Here is a 19,824-nt window from a genome sequence, read left to right as displayed (position 1 = left end):
ACTGCTGCTGCTGCTGGTGTATAACCAGTAAAACCGTAGAGTAGCAGAGTAGAGCGAAAGAGAACTTGAACAAGGAAGAAGAGAGAACTAGAGGAGACCTGGAAGAAGCGAGAGCAAGAGCGCCAGGGAAATACAGGCTGAGGGTTCAAAGAGTTCTGACTCTCGCCCTGCAGTATTTTCTCTATGTGTCTGCTTTTTCAATCCGTTTCAACGTATCTCGACCAACCTTGGTCGGTTCCCGTACACGTACTCGGCTAGTGTTTCATGCTGTTAAACGTTGCGATTGCAAATAGAAAGATTCTGATATATTCAACGTGATTTCGAGCAATCAGGAAGAGTTTCATTCCGTTTGATCGAAGTTCATTGATGATAGGAGGTTACAAAGTGCCTCTGGAGTTTACTTTTAGAATCTTCATTAACACTCTGATAGCTACTGTCCTGTCTTGTACTAATATTGTAGAATCTATTAATAAATAAACAAGCTACTAAAATTATTATTTACTGCCACTCATTCTATGAGTCTAAGTTTCTAAAATTGCAGAATTACGAAATTTCAAAATTTTAGGGTTTAAGAATTCTAAAACTTTAAAATTCGAATCCTCTAATAATTTATTATTCTGAGACTCTAAGATTCTAAAACTCTAAAATTCTCAAGTTCCCAAATTTCTAAAATTTCCAAGTTATCAAATTCTAATATTTTAATAACCTGAGATTCTAAGATTCTGAAATTCTGAGATATTAGAATCCCAAGATTCTCTCATAAGGCAAAGTAAACACCAAACACCATTAATAAAGCTAAAACACGTAGCCGGATCCAAAAATAATTCTAGTCATGCCACTGGTTATTTCCTAACAATTTTGTAAATTTTCCGACTTTTAAAATGCAGATAAATCAACAATAACTGGTGATGTTCAAAGCTTAAAACAATATTCCTCAAAGCGAAAATGGAACATAATTAAAAGCACATCGAGAAGTGAATTTAATTAACATTCCCAGGGACTCTTGCTGCAGGCGCAACTTTCAACCACGACAACAATAATATTATTGAAGGTAAAGTTGAACGTACACGTATTCAGAGTGGCGAAAAAGTTTGCGGAAACATGGAGCGTAGAAGCGAGACGAACAATTCTATTCACCCTCGTGAAATCGAGTTTGTTATCCGATGAAAGAGAACGCGCATCGCGGAACACGACACCTTTTCCTATCGGTTCCCTTTGAATAGCACCTGATTTTTATTTCCGACATTTCATTCGAAACGTCGCGTTGCCGGACGTATTGTATACGAGAAATTCTCGTGGATGCAACAAATAAATATTCGCTACGATCGAACACGAATCCTTTGCTAACCACTCAGCTAGACAAGAGCTTTGTGCTCGATAAAAATTCAGAAAAAGGTTTCAAAGCGGAAAGATAAAATTCACGGTAAAGTGAAATTTCACGGTTACTTCTGCTGCTACGTTTCGTGATTAAATTACATGCGTTGGAAAAGTGGTCTTCCCTCGGTCAGCTGAATTTTCACCGTAAAATAGCAGAGTGGTTTTTGATATTAACGAATGAGAGAGGATTTCAAGAGGTAAAGAATAAAAAAAAAAAAAGGAATGGAGAAAGAGCTCTTCATTCATATTTTGTACATTTATGAAACAAGATAATGAAGATTCATTTAGTTAATAGTAAGATCACAATTTAATTTTCTTTATCTTCTTAAATCACCATAAGGGGAAATCTTGTTTGTTTCGAATTATATATTAATAAGGAAATTTGTACATACCCTAATCTAATTAGAATATCCCAACACACGCCCGCAAAGTGTTAATTCCGACGTGTTGTCGCGAGCTGCACCAGCGTTAAACTGATTTCCGCTTCTGACGTTTCATTTGCCCTCGAACCCTCGCGACAGTTCCGATTCGCGGCGCGTCTTTGTCCGGATGCAATAAATGCACGCGGGATTGCATACCGCGTCGCGTCGTCTCGAAGGGTGCAAGGATCAGCAGAGTTTATACAAATACGAACGCCCCTGTACAGGTGTAAATCTATACATACGCGGTAGAGAGGCGCGAATTGAGGGTGAAATAAAAATGACAGCATGGAGAGAAGCGTTGGAAAAATTTATACCGCACGAATCCCTTAACGTAGTGGGATAATAAGGAATTAAGAGAAAAATATATTTTCTGCTTTTGTGTATGGGAAAATTGGGAAGAGTTTTGTTGATTTCGAATTTGTTTAAAAAGTATAACCCTTTGAATTTTGCAATCTGTCTATTTTTATGTTGGAAAAGAAGAGTTACAGAAAAGTAACTCTGTTATCTCGTTAGTATGAAATTTCAAAATCGCAATTCGCAGCAGCATAGTAGAATTTTCTGAAATGATATTCGACAATACGGGCTCGTGAGACGAATACCCATCAGGACTTGGCAACGATAAAAAATGGAAGAGTCTGTTTGCATAACAAACGACCCGCAGGGGGCTAGCGTGTCGATTATTGCAAAGGGCTGTTAGCAAAGGGAGCGAAATCTGCGTCAGCAGAAAGGCCCATGCATGCATTACCACTGGGAAAACTCATGCTTATTCAAACAACAAACTGTTAAACGTAGGAATAAAAAATAATATTGAATCTTTAACACATATATTTTTACCATTGTTCATTCCAACAAAGAACCATCCTTTTTATAACGGATGCTTATGTTATGAGTATTATCAAATAAAATTCACTATTTGAATTATAATTTGTCTCTTTTTGAATAACTATTATAGCTGTGCTATAATCATTGCATTTATTAATAATTAATTACATACACTGCAATTTTTATAGAATTTAAGTTATTCAAAATAGAATATAGAATTTTAGTTATTCAAAAAGAGACAAATAAAAAAAAAAAAAAATGGGGACCGAGGATTTGAACCCGGGACCTTTAGATTGCGAGTCATGTGTTTAACCACGGAGCGGATCCATCACTCGCAATCCGAAGATCCTCGGTTCAAATCCTTGGTTCCCAACAATTTTTTTTTTTTTTTTTTTTATGATAATTTTTATGTAACAGTTATTCAAAAAGAGACAAATTATCATATAAAAAAAAAATGTTGGGAACCAAGGATTTGAACCGTGGATCTCTAGATTGCGAGTTGTATGTGTGAGTTTGTCATACTTCAGAATGTAAAGAGTAACTAACTGTAATTGTTAACATCTTTTAAAGAATTAGCCGTCTGCACCCAAAAGGGGGTATAGACGTGTTCAGCTCGACGAGCTCTACAAGCTGGGAAAGTTTCATTAATAAGTGCGTGTAACACTTGGGTAGTTTCCCTTGTCAGTCACAATTTTAATCTACTTTCGTATTTCATATTATTTTCATTTTCTAAATTTTAAACTTTTTCTTAACTTTAGATTAATATCCTTGTAGATATTTTGTAAGTTTGGGTCACGATTGACCCACGCTCGGTTGTTCAAGCTTCTAATTAGCCAAATTTCACGTTGTGTAAACATCATTAGAACGCTTTGCTATTTTAGTCAGCGTTTCGTTCCTTCAATTTACTTCCACTTTATTATCTCCGTGCCAATTGCTCGTAAATCCCATAATTTCACGTCCGTATTATCTCGAATGCGTACAGTGCGGTATGCAGGTATATAAATGTGGTGAATAGACAGGGCGAGTACAATGCATACGCTTGAGACGAAACCAGGCATAATGTATTATAGCGGAGACCCTATTATAGAGAAGATGGACGGACGAAGCGGATGAGAAATGAAGTGGTACAAGTTCTAAGTGAATAGCGCCCGCACCGCGATCGCAACGAGGGGTCTTTATTTTCTTGGATGGTCCGCGAGAGTATCTGACGATAAAAATTTGTCGGTCGCTATTCTTCAATTACCCAGCTCCAGCTACGGATATCCATTATAGATACTTTCTTTCAAGCTATTAAATATAATTTCAGTATAAAATATCCTATAATTTTTTCTTTGTTATAAATTTTAAATTAAGTTTCTTTAATTCCTTCGAATTCCTCGATGCTGAGAATGCAACGAATGAATGAAAATATAATCCCACGAACATACCGATAGAAATGCCAAGTGTAACTGCAACTCTTTTGTATGCGAACTTGTAACGGTTTACTGATATTAAATAAGAAATCACGAGAAGAATCACTGCACGACGAAAAAAAAGGAGTAAACTATTGCCAGCATGCAAGGAGATCTCGCGATAAGAAAATGCGTTCCTCACGCGGTAGAAACGGCCAATATACTCGCCGTATTTCATGAAAAATCGCGATTAACTGCGACAAGGCTGAACAGTGGAAAAAAATCCGTAGGTGAAAGGATACAATGAACTCAGGTAACGTATTTATATGTACGGACGTGATATATAGGAAGAGCTGTAGCAACCAATCTATGCTAAAAGTGTAATTCAACTTGTGTTAATTAATTAACAGTACTGCAAATGGTGTGAAAATTTTAATAACTCTGAGAAACTTATTCTTGTATTCTAAAGTGTAAGTATGAAAAATGTATTACGCAGGAGATACTAACTGTAAGTCTAGATACTTCTTTATTTTTTAAAGTATCGAACACATAAAAATTATATACTGTAAGTAGGATTCATTTTTTTTGTATTATTATTTAACAAAATATGAAGGTCAAATATAATTGTTTAAATGGAACTATATGATTTTCTTCACATTAATTGGTAATGCTTTTTAGGATGAATTTATTAACTTTTAATGATATCCAAAATTATCATAATATTATCAATGGAAATATTATAAAATATGAATACAATGAAGAATAATAATTATTCCGTAATTTTCGAAGGTAAAAAAGGGATATGATGGACTGGTGTACGGGTTAAAGATCGTTTGCATGGGATCATACGGTATCGTGATGCATGTACCGTATCATGGGAAGGATAAAACGGTTCACTCAAGAGCAAAGAAGCATGAAACAAAGATAGTTACTTGCTTCCTGAGGGAAGAAAGGAAGGCGAAAGATCGAAGACCTGGCTTTCGTAAAGAAACCGTGCTAATTATAAGCACAAGCTTTTCCACGGTTTAAACCTTGTTATTTATACGTTTTGAATCACCCTATGAAACATCAAGGATAGCACCCAATCCTTTTTTCTTCCTTTGGATTAAATCACAACAGAGGATGGAATATTATTGTAAATTTAAAAATTGTAAGAAATTTTTCAGTAATATCATAATTTAACTTAAAATTTACTGAATAAAAATTCCCTCCCTTCGAAAGCTTGGGAACTTGGAAAATTGTTCGTCCTTACAGCTCCGTCCGTGGCAATATAACAAGAGTTTACTGTATGTCAATTATGGAATAATGGAGAAAACATTGCTTGATTTAAAATACAAGTTTTTTTTTTCAAAAGATAATACTACATTATTTATTTTACAAATATAAAAAAGAAGGGGTTAACGAACACAAAGGAGTTCTCGTGATGATTAAAAACTTGGTCACGAACCTGACACCATTTCACCCCCTATTCGAACGGTATGGTATTATCGAGGGGGCAATTCCTGAAACCTGTGCCGAACCGGTACACACACGAGGATATAGGTATAGTATTTTTAACTGGAACGAGCAAGGGAGATGTAAAAGAGAAAGAGTAAGATTTAAGGGTCTTGAAGCATCAAGTCAGTAGTTCTCTGTTTGGAAGAGCGTAGGCTCGAGAGCAAGGTGAGCTGTACGACAAATATTTTCTTTTTTCGAGCGCATAATGCACCTACAACAAGGTACATACAGTTTACCGCGTAGACGAAAGTAGGAGAAAGAGAATGAAGAATGAAACGGGGAAACAAGAGAAAGAAATATTAATGAACTTTTGAATAATGCAAGCAGATTCGCCAATGAAAAAGCAAAATGTGCCTTTCACTGTCGTGGGTTGTTCAAAAAGTTTTTTGGTTTCAAAAAATATTACAAGTTAGTTTCAGCACACTATGTGAAATTAGATATAAATAATTCTTTTTGCAGCCCAGCAGAAAAATTAAAAATAGGTAATATTTATTATTTAAAATTAAATTTAATATTATTTCTTCCATTGATCAAATTTAAATTTTATATCACATTGATAAGTAAAACAAAAATAATAATTTTACTAATTAAAATTGAATTCAATTTCAGTGCTCATTATTACTTGCATAATTTTCATGGAAAATAAATTGAGAACCGCTGGAAGCTCGGGTGCTTCGGGGTTAAAGACCGGGTGCAAGTCTTACGTGTACTCCGTGACTTCAATTTTCTCTCGTTGTCTTTCTCGTCGCATCTCTCCTGTTTCCTTTCTTCTTCTTTCGCCGATCTTTCTACCATCATTTCTTCCTTCACGACCATCCCTCAATCCCTTCGCCTTTATCTCTTTCTCAACGCGTTACGAACGAAAAAGACAGTGTTCATATCTGCGCTGACGAATGCGGCAAAAGGGTTCTTTTACCGCCTGTTTCCTTCTTTTTTACTTCCTCTTTTTGCTTGCCGAAGATGTCTCTTTGGAAGATTCCCGCAGGATTACAGGGCTTATGCTAAGCTCGAGCCCGGCTAGGGATTCGTTTGCTGGTAAAAACGATTCACCCTAGCGTAATTCCATCGTAATTGAAACAAATATCCACGTGTGTGCACTTTTCATTTATTTCTACCTTGATTCTGATTCATTTGTGTGACGCATTTGTGTGCATCTGACATTGTTTCATATAATTTAGTAATTAGAAGCTTAAAATTTTATAAAAATGGCCTCAAACCCATCAAAATATTTCGTTTTGTTACACATGTGTACCTTAATAAACATTTGTTTATTAAGAAGTTGTAGTTACTTTATAGCAACGTTGCTTAATTATAACCGGATAAATTAGGAGAGAAGATATACGAGTGTTCCACCCGTTGACAACTGCAGACACGTTTTCGTTTCTTCCCTTTCCAGCTGAGTTCTTATGAGATTCCTTAGGGATTAGCTGTCACGGGATGAGATCACACCATACCGGAAGATCGTACAATGATCTTTCCTCTATCTTGTGGTGCTCTAATTCACTTACGTTGTGATACAATGTTTTATCAGTATAAGCATTCAATTTCCAAATATATTAAAATAAAGTTATTTTATTCAATTATTTATGTAACTTTCAGAGCAGAAAATTAACATACCAAAAAAGTGTCCAAAATACTCCCCAAATTACATCAACCAAGAAACAAAGCTCAAAGAAATGATATTCTTCAACTATTTTGAAAATTACCAATTTGAAAGTGCAAACTTTAACTACTAATTACAATAAATTTGAAGCTGTTAATATTAAATGCAGAAGAAATTAATATTTACTCTCTAATATCATATAAAAGAATCTGAAAAATTCATGTACTTAATTTTAATGAAATATCTCCAAACTTCTCCCTGAAAGAACTTTCTTTAGGGATCAAGGGAATTAAAATAGGCTTGAAAGCAACGTCAATAAACGTGTCTGCGGCAACATTTCATCTCGGGTTTGTAATAAACCCTCGTAACACGCTAGCTAATTGAAGCAAACACTATACCGTGCATGAATCTGATACGTACACTGAGAAGTAACCTGTTATATATAGGGTGTCAGATAAAGTGTTATAAACTATAATATTCTTTTTAAATTTAATGGTACAAAATGCTTGATTGTGTGATGTATGCAAAATATTGAATTCATACCACTTAATTTAAAAGAATAATTAAATCAATAGCTGCTATAATTTACGAGATAATAGTTTGTAACATTTTATCTGACTCACCCTGTATACTCGTCTACGAAAGCTCACGAGTGCTCGTGTACCTACTTCACAAAATTTCACCTAAAGAGAAACTGCATGCAGGAATTAATATGAAGGTTTAAACTTACTAATATGTCCCTGCATGTACACGGTGTCACATATGTAACTCATACCATAAGCGGAAATAAGGTGATTAATAATGATGGGATTGACATGATACAAATAACTCTATATTCAGGGACAGATTGGCTGTCGGAAGATCAGGTAAATTCTCGATGAGCCAGTAAGAATTTGGGGCCTAATTACTTAACCCTTGGATGGCGGACCATGGAGAGTGCCACAATTTCAATTTAATTTTTTACTGACGCCGATATTGTTGAAATTTTACAGATGGATAGAGTATTGAAAAATACTGAACACGTGTTTTTTTTAAGTATTAATTTTTAGTTGAGAGATTTAAAATGGCAATTTTCAGAATAGTCAAAATGAGTGTTTTATCTAATACACTGACCCACTTTAGGGGATGCGATTATTATTATTAGTAATTATTAGACTTTACCTACTTCATGCTTCCTTTATAAGAATTCAATAAAATCAAGATTCTAATAATGATTCAAATGAGATATTTCTTGCGGGTCGCGTTTAAATGGCAATAAATTCTCGCGTGAAATAAGGAAAATTAAGAACATTTTTCGTGGCAAACAGGAGTAACAGCTGCAACATTGGCTACCCTAAGAAAGACGGAAGAGGGTTACAAGAGATGTTGGTGGGGTTCCGGTGCTCGGATACAGAACCGCCATAAAATTTATCGAGCTTTTCAGGGTGGTGGAAGTTAAGCTGTCATTGCACGCGACTGCGCGACCGAAACTCCTCTCTTTATGAAAACGATGAATTCTAGGGAAAGATTTCCCGATGGGGCTTTGCTGCATAATTCGCTCCTAATTCAAACGAACGCATGAACAGTGAATTGATTCGCAATTGGACCAAATGGTAACTAACAGTAAATGCTTTACATTCATTGATCAACCCTAACGGATGATATTTATGTCAGAGTTACAAAAGAATTTCAGAATATTTACTAAATAACAAAAGTACAAAATTATTTACTATCTGGAATTTTGGAAAATGCATTTTTGAATAATATAAATAATTTTCCAAGAAAATCAAATACTGCGATAAAGTTGATTTGATTAATACTAAGAGGCTTCTAATTTATGAAATAGCCGGGTAACAAAAATTACCCGAGTACCCAGATTACTCGTGAGATACCCGGGTAGATAAAAATGACCCAGATACTCGACTATCTCGAGTACCCGGACCGAATCAATATCCCTAAATATTGTACCCAAATTTTTCAAATTTTCTTTAAAAAAAAATATAGCACGGTAGAGTCTCCCATGGCGTGTTACAATTGTCAAATTGGAATCTGCCACTTGTAACAGTATTTTCATATTCATAGCGTAAAATAACGGTGGGTCGTTTTATCATCCAAGACATGCATTACCCCGGTAAAGTTTTCACATTCCAGAAATCCTTTTATCTACGGACAAACATCATCCCAGAAGCCCATAAATCAGAACCATGACCTAGTCAGCGTAGCATGTCGCCTAGACCGTCTACTGAACGACGAAGAAAAAGGAAGAGAAAAATGTCACGAAGGACTCCTAAAATAATATCGTAAACCACGAAACGACGGCACGTCTTGTCTACGCACGTCCACCCGCTTCATACGTGCCCGTACATATATTATGAACACGTTATAGGACGTGGAAGTCTATTTCGAACTGAAACACATTCTGTATCCAGCCGCTCGCAACACGCTGGCTTTGATACAGCCACGATATATAACTCTGCATCCCCCCTGGTACATTGCAGTGCTTCTCAACCGTGTAAACAACGCAGGGTGGTAAGCAAACTTGTACCCGTAAAAATGTTTCATCCTTGAAAATTTTTTTTCCCTTCATACAACGAAAGCTTTTACGTCGAAAAAAAGGAGGGAACATATTTTGGGATGAATGGGGATGTTTTTACTTTTGTCGAAACAGCGAGTCTTTTCGTATTGATTTGACAATCAGATGAAATTTTGTTCAGTTTAGGATAAAAATTAAATTTGAGAACCATTTAAGAGAAGCAAGAGAGATTTTACTTGACATTTCACCTTATTTTTGTATCAATCATAGAAAGACATGGGGAGGCTCTAGATATACCATATTGATGATATTCTAATCATTTATGCCTTTATTAGAAATGAATAATTAGGTATTAGATTTGGTATTTCTAGAGGTAAGGGTTCAATCGTTTCAGAGGATGATCGTATATAACGTTTCTTATTCGAAGAACAGGTTAACGACGTCTCTTGGAAGACATTTATTTCTAGCCTTTGCAAGGGAAATATTTATGCTCGTGTTGATGAATGACTAATAAACACTTCGTAGTGTCGTTCCTATTTAGGTACCTCAAAAGCAGCAGTTGAATTTATTACCGATAATTCATCTTCATAGAAATAAACACAACCATAATATAAAAATAAAATTAGGATAAAACTAGGATAAATTAGGATACTCAAAATTTTCACACCCTATACAATTAATACAAAGATCAAATAATTATTATTAACCCTCGGATGGCGGACCATGGAGAGAGCCCGAATTTTAATATAATTTTGATAATATCCTCGTAATCACCCACTTTCCACAATAATTTAAGCGACCATAACAGATGAATTAAATTCATAGATACAAAAATCAGAACACCAGTTTAACCCGGTGATACGTTTTCTAACGAAAAGGGGAACCGGTCCTATTTCACTTTCATTCAAGCTACGATTGATTTGTATCGATTGAGAACCTCTGTGAATCGGCGTGCACATCTGGCCGTGGCTGCCCTGGAAACGTGGGAGTCGAGAGTAAAGTATAAACTATGGGGTGCCACCCCATCTCGTAGCTACCCCCTCGACCACCATGGATGTAGGTAATTATGGTCGATGTGTGTCTGTGCGCGCACAAGCATTATCGGCGTTTCGCGACACATACGTGAAGATTCAAAATAGGGGCCTTCTGGATAAAACGGGGACGGGATGTACCCATACGGAACTAGATAAACACTGACAATGGGTGCAGACAAGGCATCCATATAAAAATTAAAGAAAGAAATCTGTAAAAATTGAATTACGAGCTATGATGGTCCTGTATATTCCTTATGATTCTAGGGTAGTGATTTGTACTTAAAAATTTTATCAAAGAATTGCTCCAAGCAAAGAGAAAATTTTATAGGGATAGTGGTGGAATGAAGTAAAAAATGTAATTAGAAAAATAAAAGATAAAAGAATAATGCTCGAGCATACAAGCAAGAAAAGTAAGGGGATGAAAAGAGGAAGGTCGATGTTCGCACAAGAGAGGCCATATATTTTAAAAGGGACACAGGGTCGCGTAACCCCATGGAAGCTAGTTTCCATGGTGGTCCAGATCTCTCGCGGCAACCAGAAATGCGCAAAGGGTTGCTAAAAGCCATTCAGAGGACTAATGGCTAATGGGGCGTTCTTAACGCAGTACCGAATCTACCATCCTCTTCGTATAGCTTTGCGTCTTAAACAGCGAGCTTCCTACCAAGAAGTTCATCCACCTGGCTTTACTTTTAAAATACCGTCGCAGAAACGTATTATTATTGGTAGATGCAATTGCAAAATTCTGCGAGATAATAAGAAATTTTCCAATAACCCTTAAACAGCGGAGCCTGGGTCAATCGTGACACAAATTTACAAAATATATATATGATATATTCAATGCTTTGCATTTCATTGTATTGAAAAATATAACTGATAAAAAATTTTAATTTATATTTCAATTGAAAAAGATTTAAAAAAAATGTAATTCTAAAATATAAATAATAATATCTATGCCAAAATTGATTTTTTATTTATTAATAACCAATTCCTGACATCTGGTGTGTGTTATGGGGTGTAATAGGGTTAATATTGCATCTTTTTTTTTATTGAAACGAAGAAATTAACGAGTACTTATGATGTGAAAAAAGAGAGATAGTGGCAAAATCGATCAGGAGAGAAATCACAAAGGAAGAGCGTGAAACATTGCAGAGGGGAAACTGACGCTTGCGTGGAGGGAATGAAAGCAAATGTCAGAAACAGATAGACTGCAGGCACTAAAAGATCATGCCTGAATATTACTTCGTGGTTGCTGTTCAGCCTACCCACTCGCTAATGACTTTCCATTAAAAGCAGTTCCTGCAAAGGAAAGGGGGAGAAACTGGAAAAAATAATCGAATTTCTTTCTACACTCCCTTTTTTTCCCCATACATTTCTTCACTTTTCATTTCCCTCCCTATTTATTTTTTCACATTATGTTGAACACTCCTGCTATCATTTTCACAGTTACCTTTCACGTCTTCCATTTTTTGAAATCAGAAATAAACAATATTGCTTGTTTTTATCGACTGACTCTTTTATAAGAAAATGGAAATTTTTTTCACACCATTAATTTGATTATTATAATATTTTAATGTTCTTAATAAATCATAAAACTTTCATTAATAACTATGACGTAGTTGTATAGTTGTTCTGAAACTGATCGATATTTCCAGAGACGTTGAACAGAAGGAAAATTATGTGAAAAACTTACCAAGCTGTGACTGATGCGTGGGCGTCGGAGCTGGTCTAACTTTATCCGGAGGGCACCTTCTGGTGGCAGCTACGGTGGCAGGTAAGGGTATACTTGTCCCACCCCCTGGACCACTACCTGCACCACCGACAGCCGATTGCTTATTGTACGGAGACGGCAATCTGGAACAAAAGAGATCAATTTAGAGAGAAACGTCCCAATAGAGTCGTTACTGTTATTCAGACCGAAATCCTTCCACTCCTCGTTTTAGAAGAAATTCAAGCTACTATACTTCTCAGACGATTGCAATTTTCTTTCTTTTGAAATAAAAGCTGTTTCAAAGTAAAAGTACCATTATCGATATATTGATAATATTCTCAGGACCGGATTAAGATTTATGGAGCTCGGGGGTATCAAACCTTTAAAGGCCCTACTGGTTGATAAACTTGATTAAAAAATTTAAATTCATTTTAAGTAAAATTAAATAATATTTAATTGCAAAGAAAAAGTGTAGGAGTAAAAACAAGTTTCATTTAATATTTTTTGACATAGCAAATGGAAGGCTTAGAAGGGGGCCTCGGGGCTGCAGCCCCCCCCCTTAATCCGGCGATAAATATTGTTAACCCTCGGATGGTGAATCATGGAGAGAATCATAACTGAGGTAGAATGTAAGCGTTATTTTATCAGTCAAATCTATTTCTTTTTATTTTTATAATTGTGGATCTTGCAATAAGAGATGATCTCTTAATGAAATTTGCAAAATCAATAAATAATACTTATTAGGTGAAAATATAGGTATTTTTCAACTAGCATTAAAATGATATCAATAATATATTTTGTAAATATTAATTTCTAATTTAGATACTTAAAGTTGGTAAAATTGGAGCAGCATCCCTTTAGTTAGAAGTAATCCCTTTGGCAAAATATGAATGAAAATCATTTGAAACGTTAAACATAGAAATGATCGGTGTTGGAGCAATAATTACTCTCCGGTCACGGCCATTGACCGTGCATGTTATTGTTCCACGATTGCAACGAACCTCTCCTTCCAAGAACTGTTTGCTTTTGAAACGCCATACTGATGTTTATAGATTTTGAACGTGCAGTCTAAATCAAATGGAAAGCCACGCGTAGCGTAACGAGCCGATGAAATTTCACGCCGCTGATTCGAAACGGAAACACAGATTGAAATCTAGTAATTACAGTACTTAATTACTCTTTGTAGTTGCTGAATAATCTAAACTCCATCGCGTCGAGGAATAAATACGTGTACTTAACCCTCTCACAGTTTCATTAATCATATACGAGTGACAGTATAATTAATTTATTAATTTCATGTAGATTGGTCATTAATTAACTCATAATCCTATCTTCGATTGTTGAAGTTGAATTCTTCAATTGTTCAATTGTTGAACGGAACTTTTCAAATACCTAGAAGCGCGGTAGTATAAAATATTAAATTGAAATTGGGGTTCTCTCCATGGTCCGCCGTTCGACGGTTAACAAAATCGCGTTATATTTCCATAACGTCATGTTTTATCATTCTCATAATTCGAAAATACACACACTTTTTAATAGCTTCCTTGATTTTATCCCTTTATGAAAGGGTTAAGACAACTTGCTTTGCATATCAAGCACGATTACTGAAATTCTTCAGGACCTCTGGTGCAGTTTCGCGAAGCGTACAGAAGCGTGCCAAAAACGTGTGCTTCCGCTCGAAAAGGAGAGTGAAGAGGGGTGTATGTAGCAGGGCAACGCGGGGTAAAAAAGAAAAGAAATTTCACGAAGGCGTTGACGTTGCCCAAAGAAAACACGCTGGTAAACGAGAACACGAACGAGGGAGAGATACTCGTTGGTGGTCGTTTCGTGCTTCGCGCCACACACCGATCCCTTCTACCGAATTCTTCGCCTTTTCTTTTTCAGTAGAACTTTCCCTCGTTGAGAAGGGTGCCGTGAAATCGTCCCTTCTGAATCTGACAGTCGCATACAAAATTGATACAAACTTTGGTATGCAACGTTTCAAACATAACGAAATGAGTGATACCGTTTTCGTGTTCAGTACTTCAGATATGGAAGGTGAATTATTTCACATTAGAATAAAATTAACAAAAAATAAACAATTGTATTGCATTTCAAAATTTCGGAATATAGGTATGTTTAAAAAAAAAAAAGAATTTAATCTAATTCTATTCAAAAATTATAAAACAGAGATTAACTTTAATTTTTTAAATGAAATGTAAAAATTTTTAGCTAATTCTGGGTTGCCAATTTAAAAAAAAAAAATAAATTAAGAGTTATATTTATTCAAACAAATATTCATCGATCGGAAAGTTCAAGAAAAGTAATTCGCTGTCGTAAAGAAAGAATCCTCCCGTGAGAGTGAAAACAGAACGAAAACACGAAAGAAAACGAGAAGAACAAAGTTGTCGGGGGTAAAACCCATGAGACACATAGCAGAAACGTTCAAGAGAAACGAAGAAACGTGGAAGTTGTACGTTAAATATGCGGTTGCCTTGTACCAAGTTTACAACCCCGTTCTTGTGTCACCAACCAAGGGTAAATATTTGACCGAAACGATGACGTGTAGGTGCTCGAAAAAGTCCCTCTTTCTTTTTTTCTTCGATTCTCCTATACGCACCATTATTTAACCGAGTCTCGCATCCCCTTTGTTGACGAATCAACAGACGAAAGCGTGATCTTCTTGGAAAGTGGAGCTAACAGAATTTAGCTTCCTTTCTTGTTTCAGTGCGTCTTATTCAAAAGAACATCAGGGGGATACGTAGAATCCGTTTTTGCTTTTGAAATTTAACAGAGGGTAGATATGGTTCAGAATATTTAACGTGAATTTTATATCTTAAGTGTTTTAATTAATCACAAAATATTCGACAAAAAAATATTTGGTATCTTGAAATAATTATATCAATAAAATTACAAAGTTTTTTGTGCTTTATAGCACAATCAATTTTTCAGATCAATTTTGATCTCAATTCTATAAATATTTGATTCACAGAGTGTGTGAATTCTACTTTTATTTTTTCAAAACTAGATATGCATTTAAAAAAAGAGAGAAGAAACAGAATTAATTTAATGTTAACTACAGATTTATTAAAAGACCCAAACCAACTTTAGCTTTTTTAAAGATTTTATATCACCGACTAGAAATGTACAAAGCCTGTACTTTAATAGATTGATGTTCTACTAAATTCAACGATACATCAGAGACCCGAGCAAAGACCATGAGATATAAAGAAGGTTTTCAAATCATTCGTATTTCACACGAGAGAAATAGCGTTCGCTGGATATTTATGGACGTTTTTCCGTCGTGGAACCGTTCGACGTGTACCACCGTACGAGATTCGGAACGTGATATATCGACGGTAACCTGGTTCAATGAAAAAATTGCGATCCTTTCTACACGACAGTAGAGGAAAAAGCGTTTCAATCTCTACGAAACACTGCCACGATAGTACGTTTCACGAATATTTACGAGGGTAATATTGAAAATTAATGTCGTTGTTCCTATGTCTTTCCAAACAACCGTCACGGTGCTTTGTGTTTTACAACTTCAGTTAATTTACAATAATCGACTTGGAATGTTGCTACCATAAAGCACCGATTATTTTTCTCTAAATTGCAGTAGGAAATTCAATTATGTATTAAAAATTAAATTTTTCAAATACAACCTAACAATTTTTAAGAATCCTCGAGTTTTCTCAAAGTTTGTGTAGACATCGAGTGGATGCTCGAAATAGCAAGAGATGAGAAATTGGATATTGATCCTTGAGTGTCTCCTATCGGATATGGAAGCCAGAAGCTTGAGTAATTAACAGAAACCTCCTTTGCCATACCCGTCTATGCATGTATGTATATACACGCACATATCAGCATTAATTGTCTTCGCGACGTGTCCATATCGCTTGAATGCATGCGACGCAATCAATGATGCACTGCTGCAGATGAAACTCTTGCTATGCGATCGATCATCCATACTTAATGACAGTTGTGCACATAATAAAAAAATGTATCTATTCGATAACAAGCTTTGCAATCAATAGCTTTCATTGAAGTATTTAATGATCCGTTTGTTATTGACGGAGGATCAAGTGAAGTTTATTTGAATCGCGTGTTTTAGAAGAATAATTTTAAATAAAAAAAATCAACGCCACCAATTTTCCTGAACGAGAACCCGTCAAATAAACTAAACCCTCCATTTATCAAGCAATAAAGAATTCTTTTTGTATTCGTTGAGAAAACCTTTGCCATCGTACGTTGAAAATTATACTCGTCTATAATTAACGAGTTAACGGCAATAAATGACAGGCTTCGACTACGAGGAAACGCGGGAAATTATAGTTTCACCTTAACGAGAGGAGAGTTCAACGAGTCGAAGAGTTCGTGAAAGCGCGAACGCACAGCTCATGATAGTTCTCTTGGTATCTTCGTGGCTGGATCTAATTGGTCAATGGATTCGAAAAATCGTGCGCCCGGTAGTTTCGAAGCAATTAGAAGGAATGTCGTCGGGTGCCACGTTGTCGATAGGAATCTCGCGTTGCTTTTACCTGGCCAGGTCGAACCTAACGATGAGATTGATCTAATACCTTTAACCGTTTAAATGTCTGTTCACTCTCACGTTCAATTTCCTGTCCTATTACCTCTCGAACCAATCATTTTAAATGAACAAAATTTATAACATAGATTTACATGTTACGTACGATATAATTCAGATAAATTCATTAAAATTTATTATCATTTATTTAACTTTCATGAGAAACTATTTGTCTGATTCACTTTATTAATTATTTTTATATAAGAAAATTATTAAAAATAATTTTCTGAAAATATAACGTTTAGAATGAAAAGGAATTTTTTAAGAAAAGAAAATAAATTTTCCTAAAAAAGTTTACAGATACACGTTCTTTTAGCCCTTCTGAATAGGCAATTCATTATGATGAATTATCATAATTAATTACGATGATATTAACATTAAAAGTAAATTAGAAACAACATAATAGGATTTCTAATTATTAAATATTATAAAATTTAGTATAAATCTAAGAAATATGGATAATAAAGACCTTCTCCTTCCTAGGGGCACGGTGGGATCCCAGGACACCGTCATTTTTCCTGGGAAAGTCTGATTTAATCGCGAGTGTACTTATCGTGCATATACTTTACATAAATTCGTTTTTGTGGTGAATTGTTTCATTCCTGTTCAATACATCCACACATTTTACTGCCATGACTTTATAGATACTGGTGCACAGACTTCATGCTCGTTATAAACTCTCCTCTCTCTAACGCTTAATAGAGTATTATAGAGAACGGCTTATGTGCATAGTTCTGCACTCCGATTAGATAACCGTAGGTAGAGCTAGGTCGGTCAAGCGATTCCAAAGACAGATTCTACTAATTGCCGTACTTTCGAGCTTACTTTAGACCCTTGAACCCTTGCGGTCCTCTGTCCACTCTACCTCGACACTTTGCTGTTCAATATGTTGCATTTCAACCGGAATTGAATGCTGTACCCCTTTGAATTTAGGGAGTTACTCGACACGAAACTTATTGAATGATTAATAGATTGAATACCATGAAAGGTGATTATAGGCACCGCATAATCAAATAATTAATAAAATCAAATTGAAAAGATAATATAAATTAAAATTCTTTGTAATTGCATTTATGACCAATTTTTGCACTAACAAAATTTTAATTTAAAAAATTGATTTTAATTTGATATGCTAATGTTACATGAACTTAATTATTTGGTTGAAAATTAATTAAAGATAATTTTTAATTTACTTTATAAAATTTTTGTAAGACGTAGCTTTAAGAACAATTGCTACTGTACATTTCACGATATTATTATATATTTCTCCAAGTATTTACAATTTACAAATAGATAAATATATATGAATTTAGTTATATGAAGCATTATAAAATCCCAATATCCTGAAGTAAATTCAATAGTGCATAAGTGAAGTGGTGGCTAATTGAAAATGTAAACGAAGTACTCGTAAAACGTGCTAGAAAAGCACGCATATAAATACAACGAACCGTTTCCATGTTGAAGTATAGTTAGCAAGCAGACTCGCTCGAATATTTCGCACGAATGAGTCTGACAATTTATCCGCGGTACTAGGAGTAATTGCACGCCGAGCCAGTTCTTTGGAGGACCAGTTCTCAACGACAGAGAAAACCACCCGAGAGAAGGCAGACCTTTAGACAGACGATTTTTCAAGCCGAATAGAAACGATAATTTGCATACATGAACACTTTATTGCATCGTGAAGAGAAATTTCTTGATCGAAGAAAAACGATTATCTTGGCAATTTTATCCGTAGTCTGAAAAATTATTCGTTGAACATCGGAATCTGGGTCAAGAGAGACCCAAATTTACAAAACATATATAAAAAATAATAAAGCACAACATCAAGGAATTTATTGCCATTTTGTACCCATGAAATTTTACAAAAATTTGGCCATATTTCTCCTTCAAAATTAAATATAAATTATACATTTTTTGATATTTAATAACTGTGTATTGGTTCTGAGTCATTTCTTTTATTTTTTGTTTTTCCAAAAATAGATGTGTGAAAATTCAAAGCTAAAAATATAAAAAGTTATAACAAAATCTATTTAAAGAAAAGATATTCTATGAAAATCTTTCTCAAACAAATAAGAACGCTAATTCCTGCCCACTGTTTGAACAAACTTATGCACAGCAACATTTATCTTGCTCTCTTTTGGGTTGCTTTCGAAAAAGGCAAATGTACACGAACGATAGACCAGCAAACAAAGTTTCTGCTCCAAGATTTGCATGAGAAAGCAGTGAAACAAAATACCTTAACATGGAAATCTGGTTAAGATGTTTCTCGAGAAAAATATTCGTTGACGTTTGGAAGAACCACGATGTTTCTTCGAAATGAAATTAGCATGAAAGAGGCAGAAGGATCCTTCAACCTTTGTCTTTATTTTCCTTTCTTATTCAATGGTATATATTCATCGTACTAATTTTGATAAAATGACTAGTAAGAAATTGAAAGTAATATCACTTTCCATTTAAAATATTCTTGTACCTGAATTTTGTACCATCTAATATTTTAAATAAAATAACTATTTCTTAAATTTTATTTAACTTTGGATATACTTCAAAAAATACAAAATGAAATATAAGTAAATTTTCATTTCTGTTTCAAATAGAATCTAAATAAAAAATCAAAGACTGTCACTGTTTATTTTATTTGTCTAAACATTTCAAGAATAAATAGCCTGTTCTATCTCCAAAAATCATCAGCCAAGAAGTTAAGAATAACAAGTAAACGTTTTCGAGTACCATCTGTTAGAATGATTCATCTAAAATTAGATAAACGAAAGGTGGATAGGGTTTAATGACGTGACATAAATTTAAACAAAGTGGCGGTGTAATTAAGAAAATGATCGTGTAACGAGGGTGTTATAGTTGAATACTTCGCATGAATGGCTAATTCATTCGTGGTA

At 34.9% G+C, this 19,824-nt stretch overlaps 1 protein-coding gene across 13 annotated transcripts in view; it reads right to left on the bottom strand.

Annotated features, from left to right (window-relative positions):
- Positions 1-19,824, bottom strand: part of sick (sickie) — a 181,638-nt gene that overhangs the window by 79,206 nt on the left and 82,608 nt on the right. For all 13 annotated transcript variants that reach the window (XR_013065268.1, XM_034326691.2, XM_076693414.1 and 10 more), the window contains one exon: positions 12,349-12,509. Coding sequence is in view for 12 of the 13 variants with exons in the window: in XM_034326691.2 (XP_034182582.2) it covers positions 12,349-12,509 (161 nt within the window). In the remaining variant the exon portion in view is untranslated. The remainder of the gene's footprint in view (positions 1-12,348; positions 12,510-19,824) is intronic.

This window comes from Osmia lignaria, chromosome 3 (genome assembly GCF_051020975.1).
Source record: "Osmia lignaria lignaria isolate PbOS001 chromosome 3, iyOsmLign1, whole genome shotgun sequence".
Classification (NCBI taxonomy): domain Eukaryota; kingdom Metazoa; phylum Arthropoda; class Insecta; order Hymenoptera; family Megachilidae; genus Osmia; species Osmia lignaria.
Note: the sequence above shows the minus strand (reverse complement) of the source record. Positions and strands in the feature narration are given on the sequence as shown.